Source organism: Dipteris shenzhenensis, chromosome 18 (assembly GCF_047967505.1).
Source record: "Dipteris shenzhenensis isolate YYH24624 ecotype China chromosome 18, Dip_SZ_1.0, whole genome shotgun sequence".
Taxonomy (NCBI): domain Eukaryota; kingdom Viridiplantae; phylum Streptophyta; class Polypodiopsida; order Gleicheniales; family Dipteridaceae; genus Dipteris; species Dipteris shenzhenensis.
This window is the reverse complement of record NC_141613.1, coordinates 28718462-28736667: the sequence shown is the minus strand read 5'-3', so window position 1 is coordinate 28736667 and position 18206 is coordinate 28718462. Positions and strand designations below refer to the sequence as shown.

The window sequence follows — 18206 nt, the reverse complement described above, 5'->3', positions numbered from 1 at the left end:
GTGTGAACCACTTCTACAAAATAGATACAAAAATTAGTAAAAAATAAGACGGATCATAAAATGACTAGGAATTATCAATGCTAAAGAATTACCCAACGGATGTGAGTTAATTGTATGGCACTAGCCCAACCAAAGGCTAGTTGGGAAATCAAAGTGTGTGTTTAGATTAAAAAGTCCCATCAATAATTCAGCCATACAATTAATTCCATCAATTGGATAAAAAGTAAAAAAATTTGAGAAACATACAAGGAAAAAATCTTTGAGACATTTAAGTTAAAAAATGCAACAACTAGAGTTTGTAAAAATTTCCACCAAAATTAATAATTTTTAATAATATTGAGTTTGACAAACACAATATTGAAAAATGATGTCGAATCCTCAGGCAGTCCAGATTCGAGATCAGGGTCCACTTACCTACCACCATCCAAACAAACTAAGTGTTAGAACAACATAGTTACGTTTGGATAGACAGATAATGCATGTTTTCCCCGGCTTGATTCTTAGATAATTTTAAAAATGTTTAAATCACAAGTGGAGTAAGAAGCGAATGAGAGCATGGGTTGAGAAGGGATTAGTGGAGATATGGGAGGATTAGTGTGCTTGGTATGTGGGGTGGTTAAAAAAAGAGTGTAAAGGGGAGATTTCACGGGGTGTACATAAAAGAATAATTCATCGTTGGGGAAGTATACATGTGTGTGTCTATGTGTGTGTAAAGAAATAAGTGTCTGTGTGTGTGAAATACATTTACTAATCAAAATTATTGTGTGTGTGTGTGTGTGTAGCAAAACTAAACTAACAGGTACCTAAAAGTAGATGACCTCCAAACATAGAGCAAAACCTAAGAATAAAAAAGAAAATGGGCTTTGAGCTCCCCACTTTGGATTTTGATTCTACGATCCAAGATCCTAAACATACCCAAGGCCGAATTCCAAAGATATGACGACTATCACATAGATGGAGCGGAGTTTCTTCATTTCTTTTCTTGTATTATACCCTTTGTGAGAAGTAATAGAAGTAAATTACTGAATTGAGAGATAAAATGCACACTTACTTGTGCAATGACGAGAGAACCTTTAGGATTGGTATTTAGTCGTATCAAAGATGTTTGAGTCAATGTGCGGCATTCGTATGACTTTCTATGTCTCTATATTTAGTCGTATCAAAGATGTTTAAGTCAATGTGCGGCATTCATATGATTTTCAACATAGAATACTCAGTTTATTATAGATATCCACTTCTAAACCTAATGAAGATTGAGTAATGCTAAGATCCAAGAAACTACAATAGCTTCCAGTAGCTATACAATTAAGTTCACAAAACACTCAAGGATAAATTCCTCCAGAAAAAAGTTTGGATCTTTCTTGGACAAATAAATCATTTATGAGTTAGGACTCCTAACCTAACTAAGTTTATAAAGAACGATTGGACAAGTCTCACAAGAGATCAACTGTTGCATAAACTCAAATTCATAACTAAAAAGAAAACAGCACAATTAGTGCCCATGGGAATACCAATGCTTCGTTGAAATAAAGAGTCTCCTAGAGTTAAGTTTAACCAATAAAGGACATCTTCCGCATCTACAACTTTTATACAGCTTTTCTTTTTCAAATCAAGTCTTGCTTTTTAAATTTCATCAAACAAAAAACAAAATGCAAGTTTTTTGAACTCTTAAAAACTTGCATCTATATTTTTCATATACATAACAAAAATCCTGTGAAACAAGCTTTCCCATTCGTGACTTCAAACCTTCCAAATGTATATAGTGTAGCAAAATCAAATGTTTCAAGCAAGATTGGAGTACATGTCTCTTCTACACTCTAAGATGGAGATAAAAAACTCTATGACTAGTATAACTCCCACCGAATCATTTAAAATCCAACTTAAAGTTACTCGAACATCAGCCTCCTCAATAAGTCTCCAAAGTTCATGGACAGTTGGTAATATGGCCTTGAAGCAATAACTCAACCACTTTGAGACATCAATTTGAGAAGTCTTACAAGCCGAGGCTTCTCTCATGTTGTCTTCGCTGCACCCCCCACCTCAGCTTCCTTCCGCCATAGCCTTCCCTCCCCCCCCCCCTCGCCTCCCCCTTCGTTCTCCTTTCCTCTCCTTCCAGCACCCTTCCTCATCCTCTCCCCCCCACTTGTGTCTCGAGCTGCTGACCCAACCGTTGCTTTCTAGCCCGCTGGCTAGTTCAAGGTCACACCCCCCAAGTCCTTGGGCTCCCTTGATAGGCCGCCTGGACCCTTGGAGACCTTCATTCTGCTCGTGGTTTCCTCGCTAGGCCATGTGGAGCTCGCAAGTCCCCTGTCTTGCTCACAGCTCCCGCTTAGAAGCTAGGGTGTTGCTGCGCCCCTTCCAAGGACCCCCAAGCAGGTTGTGTGTGCCATCGGTGCCTATGGGGCTGCCCCTTTTGGGCGCATTTTCAACAAGTGGTACCTGGTTGTTCCTAGGCTTCCTTCGCAATCCAAAGGGTGGTCATTGTTTCGAGTTTGTGGCTGGGCTCTCCTGCAAGCTTGACAACCCCTTTTGATCTCTAACAGTTTCTCTTTAAAGTCTTTCTGGCAGCTTGCTATTTCCAGCCTTGAGAGGTCCCCTTTTGCCTTTCTTCGCCAACCTTCCTTTGTGTTTGATGTAGCCTCCCTGCCAAAACTATTGGCCAGCCTTTTTTGCTTTCTTTTTTCTCTTTTGCACCCTCCTTTTCCCTTTTCGCAGTGGTGAGTTCATCACTTGATTCGGAATAGAAGCTTCTTTTTTTGCTTTCTTTTTTCTCTTTTGCACCCTCCTTTTCCCTTTTCGCAGTGGTGAGTTCATCGCTTGATTCGGAATAGAAGCTTCTTGAGTCTGGCCAGAGGGGCTTCAATGGCAACATCCTTGATTCCCCTTGCCGCCAATGTCCTTCTCTCTCCAACAGACAAGCAACAGGTGAAGAAAGCAATTTAAGACCTCCAGGACAAAGCAATGATAGGTAGGATTGTACACCTCAAACCCTACGAGGCACTAGGTTTGCGACTGGATCCAGGCGAGCTTAGCAATCGAAGGTGACCATATCCACGATGTCACCATCTATGGAAGAGGCATCTTTCTCCTCAAGTTGAGCTCCCTCAACACCATGTTAGCCCTGGCCGTATACAAAAATATAGCAATCAAGGGAGTTCTTAGTAGCTCCTTAATAGGATGTTGACATGATCCTAGGTAAACCATGGTGGTACGATTCCAATCCTACTATACATCCTCATACTCATCATTGTTGTTTTGTACATAAGTATGAAACATATGGATCCTAGGGATTCGAGACATGCATACCATTCCCCTAAATACTCCTACCCAAGCAAAAAGGGGTAGATTGTAATCTTGTGTATATACTGGTATCAAGGGATCTTCATATATCAAAAGAGGATGATGTAAGACATGAGTATCTTAGAGCTTATGAGGATCGATTTTCTAGAGATGACTCATTCAAAATACCTAAGGAGAGAGAAGATGATCATGCAAAGACTTGGAGCCAGGAGCTTCTCCTCCATGTAGAGCCCCTTACAGGATGAATAGGATAGAAATAGAGGAGGTAGAAAAACAAATTGAGGAGAAAGGCCTAATTCAAAAAAGCAGTTCGGCATTTGGAGCACCAGTATTATTGGTAAAAAAGAAGGATGGATCATACCGTATGTGTATGGATTACTAAGATTTGAATAAACTTACAATTAGAACCGGTATCTAATTCCAAGAGTGGATGATTTATTGGATGTGCTTAAAGGGGCTAAAGTATTTAGTATATACCTAAAGTATTTAGTAAGTTTCTCACCCAATTGGTCAGTCACCTTAGAGGAAGTGCAAGGAGGATACTTCAGATAGATGCAACCTTAACCCATGATTGGGTACATTCAGATGAAGGCCGGTGGTTTGTTCACAGTGGATGGGGACTTTTTCGAGGACATGTTTTCCTCTTCAGGTCATTGCTTTTTTGGGAGCAAAGGAGGATGCCTTGGTCTTTGATGTACAGTTGATGTACACTCCGGTGACAGGCTATCTTTTTCTTTAAATGATATTCTTTTCGGCATGCCTTTTCAGCCTGTCAAGATCATAGGCTATGTGGAATAAGGCAAGGACTCTGCTTGGCATATAGATCCGAGCCCTCGTCTCTCTATCTCGGGTTCATAGAGGTTGTGGTTCTATGGAGGAGTTCCCATAAAGTATCTTCAATGGGAATAGATTGTTACAGTGAACCAAGAGAAGAGTCTCCCTATTTTGGTTACATGGACAATAATACAAGGAGATTTCAGATCAGTTGTAGAGGAGACCTTCCAGAGCCCCTAATTGGCAGAGTTATTAAATATGCTGAGAGTCTTTTAGAGGATGCTCTAGAAATCCCAAACAAATAGAAAGATTACTTTATTTTTTTGGCTCTCTATTCATGGAGGGATTGCAGTGAACATGTGGAGGCCCAAGTTTGGGGCAAACTTCACTTGTCCTAGGTGCTTGTCTGCGAAGGAGTTAGTTCATCATTGCTTCTGGGACTACACGCATGCAAGAGTCATATGGATAGGGACTGACAAGATCCTCAATACTTGTGTTTCCTCTCATTTCTTCGTGACTTGGGGATCAGTGGCTTGGCTCTCTTTGTCAGGACCTCAGATATTCTATGAGTGGCAGGATGCTTCCTAGGCCATCCAACACCTAGTCGAGCCTTGCTCTTTGGAGGATGTGCCCATCTCTCACTATAGACCAGTACACGCTAATGTGGATTTTGCTTGGGAGATATTGTCTAGTATTACTGCTTGGTAGATTTGGAGGGCCAGATGTACAAAGGCCTTAGATGGATCACAAGTACACCCTTCTCACACCCTGACCAGTATTTGGGCTGATACCATTCACACTCTGATGGCTAGTTGGGCGAGCATGCAGGGATCCTCCCGGGCAACCTCTGCCAAGAGGGTTATATTCCTTACAGAATGGAGGGGCTCCCCCTTTTTCTTAGAGACTACAGCAGGGTTGAGGTGGCATTTTCACCCTCAACCTTGGTTTCTTTCCAGCTCGTTCTGAGTTTTTATTAACTCTTCTAGAGTGTTTTTTTTTCCTCATGCACAGCATGATGTATTTTCCGCTTTGAGCTTGCTCACGCAGGTTTCTTTCATACTTAATAGAAGTCTTTTTCTTGAAAAAGAAAAAAACTGGGTACCGGCAACTCTGGATGAAAGCTCGAGGTGCACACAAGACTGCTTTTCAGACTCTTACTAGACATTATGAGTTTTTGGTTATCCCCTTTACCACTTTCAGTAGGCTAATGTGAAGGGTTTTGCGACCATACTTGAGAAAATTTGACATAGTTTTCTTTGACGACATTCTAATTTTCAGCCAAAATGAGGAGGAACATAAGGATCACCTTGCAAAGGTGATGGAGCTCCTAAGGAAGGATCAATTGTTCCTAAATACAAGAAGAGTGAGTTCTTCAAGACAGAGATAGAGTATTCAAGACACACTGTGTCTACTGAGGGAATTCAGGTTGATCCTAAAAGGTCAAGGCCACATTTGAATGGCCAATACCAAAACATATGCATGAGTTGGGATCCTTCCTCGGGATGTATAGTTATTACCGCAGATTCGTTAAGAATTTAGTAGATCCCAATTAAATTCGTATTAACTGTCGAATTTCTACAATGATAGGAGTGGCTCCCTTTTTTATATAGAAACTCAGCACTAGAAAAAATAGTCTTATATCCACCACTAGAAATCATGCATACGTTCTGACTTCTAGAGACTCTAAGCCTGTCCTGCTGTTTCTTTGCAACGGTGCACAATCCTCTTGTTCTGAGTCAGCATTTTTTGGTAGAGAGGTGATACTCAACTCCAAATCCAAGAAAAAGGTTTTGAAACCCGTTTCTGTTTTTCATGACAAAATGGCTATAATATTCGAGGAAGAAAGAATAGACTTGTTTGGATAGAATCCTTTCTCACACCAAAGAAAAATACCAAATTGCCCAGCTCCTAAAACCCAATAGTAAGTATTGGAACCTTAGCATAAAGTTCAAGAATGTAAAACCCAATAGTAAGTATTGGAACCTTAGCATAAAGTTCAAGAATGTAAAACCCAATCAATAGTAAGTATTGGAACCTTAGCATAAAGTATTGGAACCTTAGCATAAAGTTCAAGAATGTAAAACCCAATAGTAAGTATTGGAACCTTAGCATAAAGTTCAAGAATGTAAAACCCAATCAATAGTAAGTATTAGAACCTTAGTATTAAGTTCAAGAATGAAGGCTTCAGGCAGAAGCTCCCACTTACATTGAAAACTCCATTTACACTCACAACTGTGATTGGCCTTCTACCATCTTCTGGTAGATCCATACAAATCTGCATGTCATCAATAGCACCACATCTATACAAACTTTTATATTCTTCATAACTCTCTCCTATAGGAGGAATCGCATTCTGCAGGAGCCACAGTACTGAGTAAGGATGCTTGCTGTTTTAGACAATTTGCTCACAAAGCTGATATCTGCGTATCACCTCTTCGGACAAATTCTTTTTAAAGATGGCATCCAATATCATACTCTCAACACTCTTTTCCACCTCTTTCACCATTTTTGATCGCACCTGCAACTCATAAAACAGCCATTAGAATAGACATTTTAAAAATAGTCCTAAGGATACAAAAGATCAAAAGAAAATATTATGCAAAGGAAGTGCACAACACCTTCTGTTTCACTAGCTGTATTGAATTGTCTACTAGGTCCCGTATGATTTGATCCACATCACGTCCATGAAAACCCACCTCAGTAAATTTTGTTGCTTCAACCTGAACTGGAAAGAGTATCAATTGCACCTTTAGGGTGATCAAAATTTGAAAATTAGTTGAAGCCTAGTATATCATTTATTAAACATTCGAAAGCCAGGAAGAAAGAATGAAACCTTCACAAAAGGTGCATCTGCAAGCTTAGCCAGGCGTCTAGCAATCTCTGTTTTTCCACAACCTGTTGGACCTATCATGAGGATATTCTTTGGTACAATTTCAGCCTTGACTTCAGGTGGTACACGATGCCGGCGCCATCTATTCCCTGCAAGACAGATTGAGGGAAATCGTGGCAGGAAACACTAAACCCAAAAGTTCATCGCATTCGTCAATCACAATTTACCGTAGTCATTGAGAGAGGGTGTTTTAGTGTCACTGACCCACCTGTGAGTCCCCATATGAGGACAAGGGGTAAGGCACTGTAAGAGGTAGGGGAACCTCGACGGTAGCTGGATCTGTCGTGGGTCCACATGGCATCTCTGGCTGGAGCACGTCCTCAAAACATTAGGTCTAAGCGATTGCCATGGCGTGTTTATAGCCTGGGAAGTAACCAAAACAGGTCGTTTATGTGGAATGACTCGATATTGGATAACCATGGCAGGCCACTTGGAGTGTCACACTATATGCAGTGGTCTAGATGGGAGATGGGACATGCTTCTACAGTAGGCGCCTGGCAGGCCTTTAGGAGACTTCCAGAGGATCAAAGACTCTTAGTAGTTGGCCACCTCAGAGGGAGTGCAGTCAAGATACAACAGATAGAGGCAACCATTCCGGCAAAGTGGATAGACACACATGACATGCCGATCACAGAGTCCACTTGGTGGGGAGCGTTCTCAAGGACGTGCATTCCTTTACAAGTTATTGCCCTGCGGGATGCACATGAGGATACCCTAGTCTTTGATGTTCAGTCGAGAGGCAGACTTGCCAAATCTTCTGATGATATTCTTTTGGAGATTGCCTTTCAGCCTGTCAAGATTGCAAGTTTCATGGAGTAGGGCACGGACTCACAGTGGTATCTTGACCCCGATCCTCTTCTCCTTGCGCTGGGGTCTTGGAGACTCTGGTTATACGGTGGTTCCCCTATTAGGTTCCTGCAGTGGGACCCAGGGGAGTGGGAATGGATTGATGAGGGACATCGAGAGAAGAGCATCCCCTTCTTTCGTTATACAATCAGAAATGCTCTGAGATTTCAACTCAGCAGTAGAGGTTGGAGGCCCTCCAGAGCCCCTCATTGGGATAGTTTTCAGATTTCTACAGTTGTGCAGAAAAACTTTTGGCGTAGGCTCTGGAAATCCCTCACGAATAGAAAGATCACTCTTTTCTTTTGGCTTTCTATTCATGGAGGGATTGCAATGAACCTATGAAGATCCAGGTTCGGTGCTGACCCTACTTGTCCTCGTTGCCACATAGCAATTGAGTCAATACAGCATTGCCTTTGGGAGTGCAGACAAGCGAGGACGTTCTGGAAAGGTGTTGCTAGGATTTTCAGCATCTTTCATAAACACCTTTCTATATGACTTGGGGTTCAGTAGCATGGTTATCTCTTACAGGCCCTCAGGTGTTTGTTCCCTCCAGGATGTTCCCTTCACTCCTTTCAGAGCTGCTCATGCCTCAGTAGACACATCATGGGAGATTCTGGCTAGCATTGCAGCTTGGCATATTTGGAAAGCCAGGTGTATAGAGGTGATGGAGGGTACCCAGGTTGACCCCTCTCAGGCTATGGCCAATATTTGGACCGACATAGTTACACTCTGATGGCCATCTGGGCGAGCATGCAAGGATCCTCCGGAGCAACCACTGCCAAGAGAATCTTCTTTGAGTCTCCCTCAGGGTTGAGGTGGCATTTTCAGCCTCCGCCTTGGATATTTATTAGCTCTTTTTGAGCTGTTCCCCCCCCCCCCCCCTCATGCATAGCATGATGTATTCCTGCATTTGAGCTTGCTCTAGCAGTTTTCGTTCATACTCAATGAAGTAATTTTCTTGAAAAAAAAAAACAGGTCATTTAACACTTGGTGGATTTGCCCACCAAGTCCGGTGGTACAAATAGATCCGGTCGGCCTATTTTACAGATTCCAGGCTCCTCTCCATTCCTATAAATAGGCACCCTTCTGGCCATTCTTATATAATTACTGAAGCCTCTGAAGGCCCTACAAAGTGTGGAGAGTGTGTCAGATATTCTAGTCTGCAGCTCTCCGTAGATGACAGCCATCCTTGACTGTCCTTTTGCCAAGCACCATTGGCTGGAAATGCTTGGCTCTTCTTTGAACAGTTTTCCCAGGTTTTGTGGATGAGTATACTGAGTTCTCTATTCTCTCTACTTCCTATATTGTCTAAGTGCTTTTCAGTTAGTATGTGCTGCTAGATCTCAGGGAGGTCAGTGAGAGATTCGAGTTTATTCCACACAATTAGGGTTGCTGTCCAAACGGTTCCTAATTCTAACACCAATGCCCATGTGTCCCATGAGAGATGGTCCATTGGAGATGTTGTCCTCTATTGGGCAGTTAAGCAGCTACACAACCTCGTCCTCGATCAGCTCCAAATGAAGTGAATTGAACCTCAATGTGCTCAGTATGAGCATGCAAAACGTGTTCTTCTCTGAGCCATGTCGCACATGATCACTTTCACCTCCTCCTGAAGAACTCCTAGTATCCATCTGAGCCAAATGGACTTGCATGCTGCCAAATAAGCTGCCCTCTATTATGCCTCTATAGAAGATAGTGCAACTGTAGGTTGCTTCTTGCTTAGCCATGATATGGCACCCTCCGCAAGCATGAAGTAGTAACCTGAAGTTGAGCGCCCAATCTCCAGCCCAATCCGAATCATAGAAGCAATACATGATTCCATAGCTAGATGTTGCCTTGGATGTACTTGAGAACCCTTTTCAGCACCTCCTTGTAAACTACTCGGTGCTTTCTATCAATTCAAACAACGGATTTTGCAGAGGCATTTGAATGAGATGATTGCGAGTTGCCAAACACATATACTTGAACTTAAGAGTTTGCAATTAAGTTGGAATTAAGGCTTATACAGCTTGAACACAAAGTGACATCATTGGAGAATGCAATATGATTGAGGGGCCAAGACGGGCCCCCCCCCTTATCCAAGCTCACTTTATTCTTGAAAATGGAGATACAAGACCAAGGTGCAATGCACCTTCCAAACTGATGAACTCAGTGAAAACCTAGGACCTAGATACAAGACTCAAGAGCATATGTACAAGGTAGACAACAAAAAGGAGGACTCCAAGCTCAGGTTTCAGCTCTTAGCTTGCCCAATCCACAAGGAAGAAGCCTGCAACAATCACCACTTACATCCAACATTAGAGACAAGCACTAGTTTCTAGAAAGATAGTAGAAACAACATGAAATAGTGCTGTAAATGAGATAAACTTGACAATACAGGCTCCCTTCGTGACTTGACCCTTTTGTAGATGAAGTCCTTGATGCCTCTGAAGCTACCTTGGGTGAGGAGAGTGTGGAAAATGGGGCTGGAATGAGAACAGCTTAGAAAAACAGCCTGTAGGCTAGAGAGAGAAAGCTTTTATGGAGTGATAGCTGTAGAGAGAGAGTGCCAATGCTGATCCCAAGGGAGGAGATGTAAGAGAGGAGCTGCTGCTGTTCCAGAGGTGCACAGAAAAGCAGATTTCTGCAAGGGAAATGGGCTGGAACAGTAGAGAGAGAAATTCTGCAGTAGAGAGAAAGACTGCAGCAGGAGAGAGAAAGGGGCTGTGGCTGCTCCAGGCTAGGTGAAGGAGAGAGGATGCTGCTGCTGTTCCAGAAGAGCTGAGAGGGGGCAGATTTCTGGAGAGGAGGGGCTGGAACTGTAGAGAGAGAATGTGCTGTTGTAGAGAGAGAAAGTGCTGCTGAGGTGAGAGAATGGCCTGGGGAGAAGCTGGCTGCACCCAAGGAGCTGGAGAGGTTCTGCTGCATCATCCAAAAGGAGGGAGAAGAAAAGTGACGAAATTTTCATGTGTGGAATGAAGGGGAGAGGCCTTCTTTTATAGGCTCAGCCCCCCCCCTAGGCCTAGAGTGGAGGTGGACACTTGTCCCAGATTTTTGGTGGGCTGCAGTCCCAAAGAGGACAGCCCACAACCTGCCCCAAATCCCAAACACTTGGCCTGCATGCCCTGCCACTTGCCATGCATGCTGCCACATGTGTGGGACAGGTGGACTGACCTGCCAGTTCAGATTCCATGTGGCAGTCTGCCACGTGTCAGCTGCCACGTCACTCCCAAAAACCCTAAAATTTCAAAGTTGTCAGAATTTAATTCTGATCGCACCCACGGGTTCCTAACAGCTTAGACTATCTATTGACGCACTCTAAAGTCATAACTGAGCCATACTGAGCACATTTGTTTGTCGTCTTATCTTGTATCTCCATTACTCTTGGCATGCTGCCAGGCCCACACCCAAAGCTCAGGGAACATTCTCTTGAATGGTTCCTAGGTCGGTATGCAATCTGTGCATTTGATTGGTCCCATGTTTGGGTACTCAGGTGGGGTGTGGTTCCTAGATGTTTCTCTCAAAGAGAGGCCATCACTCTTGTGGGTCACTAATGCCCATAACCCCAAGCAAGGGGGTCCACCCTCAAATGCTAGACCTAGTCCCCATTGTCCGTAACTAAACAGTAGGAAAACATTTCATTTCTTAATAAGCATACTATTGAAAAACGAAAAGAAATAGTACCAAGCAAGTGAATACATGTTGAAGCAGGATGACACTCCTGACAGTACCTTTCTTGGCAAATGAAAATGATGTCATTCTTTTGCAAAACGTCTGTGGGTCAGTTACGATGTTGAGTCCACGTAGGACATCTAGGATTTTGGTACACTTAGGACATTTAGTCGTAAGTTGGTTGGGCCATATATTAGCCACTATTGTACTTTCACTCTCTCAATTTGCAAGTACACTCCATTGCTTGTTTGCTCTCTTGCATTCCAGCTTCCTTTTATTAATGATTTCAATATAATACTCATATCTTTTGTATTGCTAAGAAGTTTCAAGCCTTCACCAAGTTTCAAGAGTGAAAGGTTTGGGTGGAGAAAGAGTCTGGGAAGAAGATCAAGACCTTCACAACTGACCGAGGGGGAAAATTTACCTCAGACGCTTTTCACGCCTATAGTAAGAAACAATGGACCAAAAGATAACTGACTATGGCACACACATCCCAATACAATGGGGCTGAAAAGAAGAATCAGATAATCACTGAAATGGGCTTAGGGTTGCTATGAGGGAGGAAGCTTCCCAAATCTTTTGGGCCGTGGAAGTTCACAAGGCTGTCCACAAACAGAGACCAAATCGGAGGAAGGGAAGAAGCTTATTATGGTAAGAAGCCTACAATTTTTCATTTAAAGATTTTTGGTTCTGATGCATATGCACATGTAACAAAGTAGACAGGAGTAAGTTGGATCCCATGAGCAAAAGGTGTATCTCCATTGGGTACAGTGAAGAGTCAAAGGCATATCAACTGTACGATCTAGAAACGAAGGAGCCGGTGGAGAGCAGCCTCATCCATATGCAAGTTGTAGAGTTCTGTTTCAAGATCAAGGATCCTCGCAGCATTGTTCACTTCATACCATATCTTTGAGGATGGTCCATGCTCCAAAGGAAACGTCCACAAGCTGAATATGCAGGAGAACAAAATCTGCAGTGGTGTGGCCAGCACCTTTACATCACACGTCACGCAATCCTTCACTGCCACTAGATCTGCTGGTGTCACAACCCCAGCCACATTTGGGGTGGGCTGTGGCATCACTGCGGCATCACCTCAACTCCAATCGTAATCCTCCCAAATCAACCTAGCCACAAGGTGGCTCCGGACTTTCATCTTCCACAAAGGGTAATTTGAACCATCAAGCTTGCCTGTCTCTCCAAAGCTTGGAACTCAATATCGAGCAGCCATGATGAGGATGTGAAACACTTACGAGGGAAAATCATCCTTCTCTACACCAAAGGCAAAAATTGTCTTCCTGGAATGGGGTCGCCTCATTCTCCGGAGAGGCTCCTTCCTTCAGGGGTGAGAGGTATCACAGGAGTTTCTGACGTGGCTCTGATACAAGTTAGGATTAGGGATTGTTTGAATATCAACCCTAACTGTGCAGGATAAAGTTGAATCTCTCTTTGATCTCCCTCAGATTTTGCAGCACATACTAACTGGAAAGCACTTAGACAATACAGCAAGTAGAGACAATACAGAACTTAGTATCCTCATCCACAAAACGTGGGAAAACTGCTCAGAGAAGAGCCAAGTACATCCAGCCAATGGTGCTGGGCAAAATGACAGTCAAGGATGGCTGAGAACTGCCGACTAGAATATCTGTCACACTTTACGGGGCCTTCAGAGGCTTCTGTGACTGCATAAGAATGGCCAGAAACAAGTGCCTATTTATAGGAAATGGAGAAATCTGTAAAAATAGCTGACCAGGTCTGTCTGTACCACCCGACTTGTTCTGCATATCCACCAACTAGTAAACCTGTTTTGGCACACTAGTGGTTCAGATGCAGGTGCCTACTGCCTGGGCTATAAATAGGCCCTGGCAGTGGCTCAGACCTGCTGTTTTTTATGATCTGCTCCAGCCAGAGATGCCACGTGGACTCACAACAGTACCACATGCTGTTCCAGGCCTTGCCAGTCCACCATATATGCTGTAAAAGCTGCGCACTCAGATACTCCTACCTTCTACAGTGCCCTGACCCCTTGTCCTCCTAATATGGCGCTCACAGGTAGATCAGTGACACTCCAACACTTCCAAGGGTCAATAGCCACATCTGTTACAATTGGATAGCCAGTACAACTTCAACACAATATCAATTTCATTACTTCAATTCCCTGAGACCTTTAACCGTGACAGTTGCTTTCCAATACAGAATATCTCCAAAAGTAACAAGTTAAGAGGGTTCTTTGATCTACAGCTTCTTAGACTAGCACTAGTCCTCAAATCAGCATGCTCATCATACTATGGTCACAGAAAAAATGAAAATATATGAAGATACACAGCTATGCAAGACCACTTACAAATACACAGCACCTCCATTAAAAAAGTCCCAAATTTAAAAATAGAATTTTAGTGTTCACCTCTGAAGAGGATCATCTGTAGAGGTCAATGTTTTCCACAGTTTTCAATCAGAAGCAGGAATACCACAACTAGGTTGAAGGTTTGACAAGGATACGTTTTCCTCACAACACAACAGCACTACAGATAGTCCCCTAACTGAACAGAAATGAATCTGAAACAATCATAACATAAGTGTAGTACATACGCAAAGCCACCGCCACAGCTCGTTTTGCCTCCTTTTGGCCAACAATATGTCGATCTAGCATTTCAACAACCTTTGCAGGCGTCAAATTGTCAGCCATTGGCAATTCTGAAGCATATGCAACATATAGACACTATTAGTGCCTTGACTCAGAAATATTCAAGATTTTGGAACTGTTAAAAGAATCATAACTTGTACTGAAACCTCAAATGTATGGCTTTACACAATAAAACGTTCACCTGATGCAGATAGATCCATTCCTAATGGCTCACTCTCATCTGTAGATGACACTGCATGTACTGCTTTATACCACCTACTGAAAACAAAAGCCAGATCAAATAAATGTTTGATAAGCTCTAAAGTATGCAACCAAAAAAATTAACCACAAAGATAAGGGCAACTTTAGATAAACATGCAACCTGTTTGCACTGACGTTAAGTTTACAATATCTGGAATATATCGAACCTTGTAAATTGAGATTGTGCTTGGAAATATGAAGTCAACAAAGAGAATGAGAAACAGAGAGAAAAGTGATAATATGATATTATTGAAAAATCCAGTGGATTTAATGCTCTAGGCCCTCCGTAACTGACAGTGCAAGGAAACATTCACATAATTTAAATATACAATCATCATGGAATCAAGTTGGGTAAGGTAAAATAAATAATATGAGGTCAATACATTTTCCAAGTTATGACATATGAACACCATGCACTTTTCGTATGCTGGTGTTAGCAGTTTATGAGGAAGAAATCTAAAATATAGAATATGGAGTATCAGCAGCATGCACATGACTGTGCATGCACTCTCTGGGTAGCCAGCAAAAATGGGTCCGATCCTACATACAATAAGCCTTGGAACTTGTACAGGAACAAACAATCTTTGTGCCAAGTCATAGAGTTTGTGTAGGTGTATGCTGTGGTCAAATCAGTCCAATTAAACTAGGTTTTAGGGTAAAATAAAAGTTTTAAACCTACTAATGTAATGTTTTAATAAGTAAATTAATGTGACACCACATGTCAACATGATTAAAATGTTAAACCCCTGATTCATAACCCGAATCAAAATATGGCAAAATCTCTCTTGTGCCAACCAAAACCCTGGCAGCCACATCCTCACTCGATTCTTTCTTTCACCTATGCCATTTGTTGACACTCATACATGCATGCCACATGCCAATCCACTTTCGTGATTGCTGCCAACTGCATCCACTTAACATTTTGAAATACATCTACCCTATAAGCTGAATTTCAGCCAAGATAGCTTGTGGGAGTTTGTAACTCTCTCTCTCTCTCTCTCTCTCTCTCTCTCTCTCCATGGGCTCAAAGAGTTCTCTCTCCTTATGATATTGTTATGATCATGGATTTTTTCTTGTGTTCATCGGGATGTCAATGCCTGTTCAGAGGCTTCACCCCTCAGCTCATTATATTAGGGTTTTTTTAGTCTCATAGACCCTTCTTTCTTTCGAAGACATATCTCTAATGAGGGTTTTATTGATCCCTTAGATATAGCCGGGTCCACCTCCCCCATTCATTGAGGATCTCTATTGGGCAGTTTGGATTTCTTCACACCGACTTCGCATTGAGAGTGGGCGAGCGGAGGGAGTACCTAGGGAGCCGCGCATATGCACTCTGTGTGAGTTACAAGAGATTGAGTCAAAGGAGCATTTCATCTTCAGGTGTCCAATATACTACGAGATCCAAGGTTGCTTTTATTGCCTCTTTAGAGACAGCTTCCGGTTACGCCCGCTTCCTCACCTTCCCAGAGCAAAGATGTTTGGCTGCCTTCAATCATGAGGCACTTAGACATCGAAAGTGCCTACTCTATCACATAGACAGGGACAAGATGCATTGGCAGACTCCTCTCATAGCAAGATCACAGAGTTTTTCCAAACAGACCACACAAGTTATCACCACCGGGACCTACGACACGACCAAGACCCGGATCCAATGAGGGGTCATACCCAACAGAAGATGGACACGCAGATTACAGTTGGAGACATTCCTTCCATGTTCAAGGTGGGGGTACGACCTACCGGAGTCACCGTATCCCTGGTCCGACGTAGAGCTGCAAAGCTTCTACTAAGACACCACATCGCATGGCACCCACGAACAGTCGTCAGCATTCTATCTCTGACTTTATGTTACCATTGCCTCATCAGGCGCTGGGTCCTTCGTGATCTTCCTTTGGATTCTCCAATGTACTCTAATGATCTATGATGATAGTTGCGATGATGAGGGCTACACTGACATGGACATTATGCTTTGGCTTTGTATTGAGATTCTTTTGACTATGTAGCATTTAGCATGTAGTATGAGTGTTTATGCTCACTTAGTAGCTCCACCCTTTCAGCTGGTTTTTCACAACCTCGTAGATCTCTCTCTCTCTCTCTCTCTTCGTCCGGCTGCTCAGCTCCCCCAGTCTTGCTGAGCCGAGCTCCATGGCTTAGCCATGGGCGTTGGCTCTACCATAGAGTAGCTCTCCAGCAAAGCCCTAGCCGCATTTCAACGTCTCCAACAAAACCTTGGCCGCATAGCTCTGTTCATCCCGTCCAATGCTTAGTCGAAACAGCTTGTTAGCCAGCTCAAAGGGCCACACAGAACCCTGCTTAGCTCGAACCAAGCTCATTTCAGTCCATCCAACGCTCATTCGTACTGTTAACCAAGATCTGACCTCCTCTACGTACGAGCCAATAGAGATGTGCTTGGTACTGTTGTAAAACAAAATTTAGCAAGTGCCAACCACTTATCCCAAGACTTCTGTGTGTCATGACAGAAATGCCTCAAATACTCCTCGAGCCATTTGTTCACCCTTTCTGACTGTCCATCCGTCTCAGGGTGGTAAGCAGTGCTAGGTGTAAGAGAAGCACCCACTGCTGTCAATAATTCCTGCCAAAAGTGACGCATAAATTTTGCATCTCTGTTGCTGACAATCTCCCGAGGGAAACCATGATGCTTAAAAACATGCTCGATGAACTACCAAGCAACATGTGATGCTGAATAATGGGTCTTAGTGGGTATGAAATGGGCCCTGCTTTGTCATTCTGTCAACCAGCACAAAAATGCTTCCCATCCCCACTCTGTGGAAGGCAACCCTGTGATGAAATCCATAGCAATGTGAGTCCATTTGCCATCTGGAATAGGTAATGGCTGCAAGAGACCCGCAGGTAACCGGCTGTCCACTTTATTTTGATAGCAAGGGAAACATTCACTGACAAATTTAACTACATCCCACCACAAGCCATCCCAGATAAAGCTCTGTTTGACCTTTTCATATGTCTTAGTAATACTCGCATGTCCTGCCATAGGAGATGAGTGCATTTCCTGTAAAACCAGCAGTCGGTACTTTGAATCTCGCACCAATTAAATTCTGTCCTTGCACCACAACAGCCCATTATGCAGATGCCCCTGGCTTGATGGCCTCTGTAACTCCCCAAATATGGAAGCTGCCTTAGAATCCTGCATGTATTCTTCCTGAATACCATGAATCCACTCCTAGTAGATGGTAGAAATGGCCGACAAACTGCAAGCCCACGTATGTAATAAGGCATCTGCAACTACATTTTCTTTCCCTTTCTTGTACTCGATGTCAAAATCATAAGGCTGAACCTTAGCCAACCACCTCTTCTGCTTCATTGACAAGTTGGGCTGCGTAAGGAAATACATGAGTGTCCTATGATTTGTCTTAACCTTGATTTTGCTACCGTACAAGTAGTGGTGCCATTTTTCGAAAGTATAAAGGATAGCCAACATTTCCTGATCATACACATGATAATATAGTTCCTTGGCATCCAATTTCCTGCTTTCATAAGCAATTACACCGTGTTCCTGTCTTAGCACAGCTCCTAATCCTTTGCCACTGGCATCTGCCTACACAATGAAAGTACGTGAAAAACCAGGGCATACCAACACAGGAGCATGAGTGAGGGCAAATTTCAGGTCCTCAAAGCTGCACTGTGCATCTGTAGACCACATAAAAGCATCCTTTTTCAAAAGGTCTCTCAGAGGGGCTGCCCTCTTGGCAAACTTGCGAATAAAGCGCCTGTAGAAGGAAGCAAGACCTAGAAATCCCCTCAACTAAGTAGGGTTGCGTGGCTGCAGCCAATCCTCAATGCATTTCACCTTTGCAGGATCCACTCGAATATCCACTCGAATGCCATCCT

At 43.1% G+C, this 18206-nt stretch overlaps 1 protein-coding gene across 5 annotated transcripts in view; it reads right to left on the bottom strand.

Annotated features, from left to right (window-relative positions):
* Positions 1-18206, bottom strand: part of LOC147891059 (uncharacterized) — a 63984-nt gene that overhangs the window by 43327 nt on the left and 2451 nt on the right. For 3 of the 5 annotated variants that reach the window (XR_015542597.1, XM_087389515.1, XM_087389517.1), the window contains exons 2-7: positions 14284-14360; positions 14048-14152; positions 6908-7053; positions 6693-6794; positions 6506-6592; positions 6281-6427 (exon numbers count right to left, since the gene is read on the bottom strand). Coding sequence is in view for 4 of the 5 variants with exons in the window: in XM_087389515.1 (XP_087245641.1) it covers positions 6281-6427; positions 6506-6592; positions 6693-6794; positions 6908-7053; positions 14048-14152; positions 14284-14360 (664 nt within the window). In the remaining variant the exon portion in view is untranslated. Of the gene's footprint in view, positions 1-6280; positions 6428-6505; positions 6593-6692; positions 6800-6907; positions 7054-14047; positions 14153-14283; positions 14361-18206 lie in introns of all 5 variants that reach the window. The other 2 variants (XM_087389516.1, XM_087389520.1) reach the window with 2 other exon arrangements.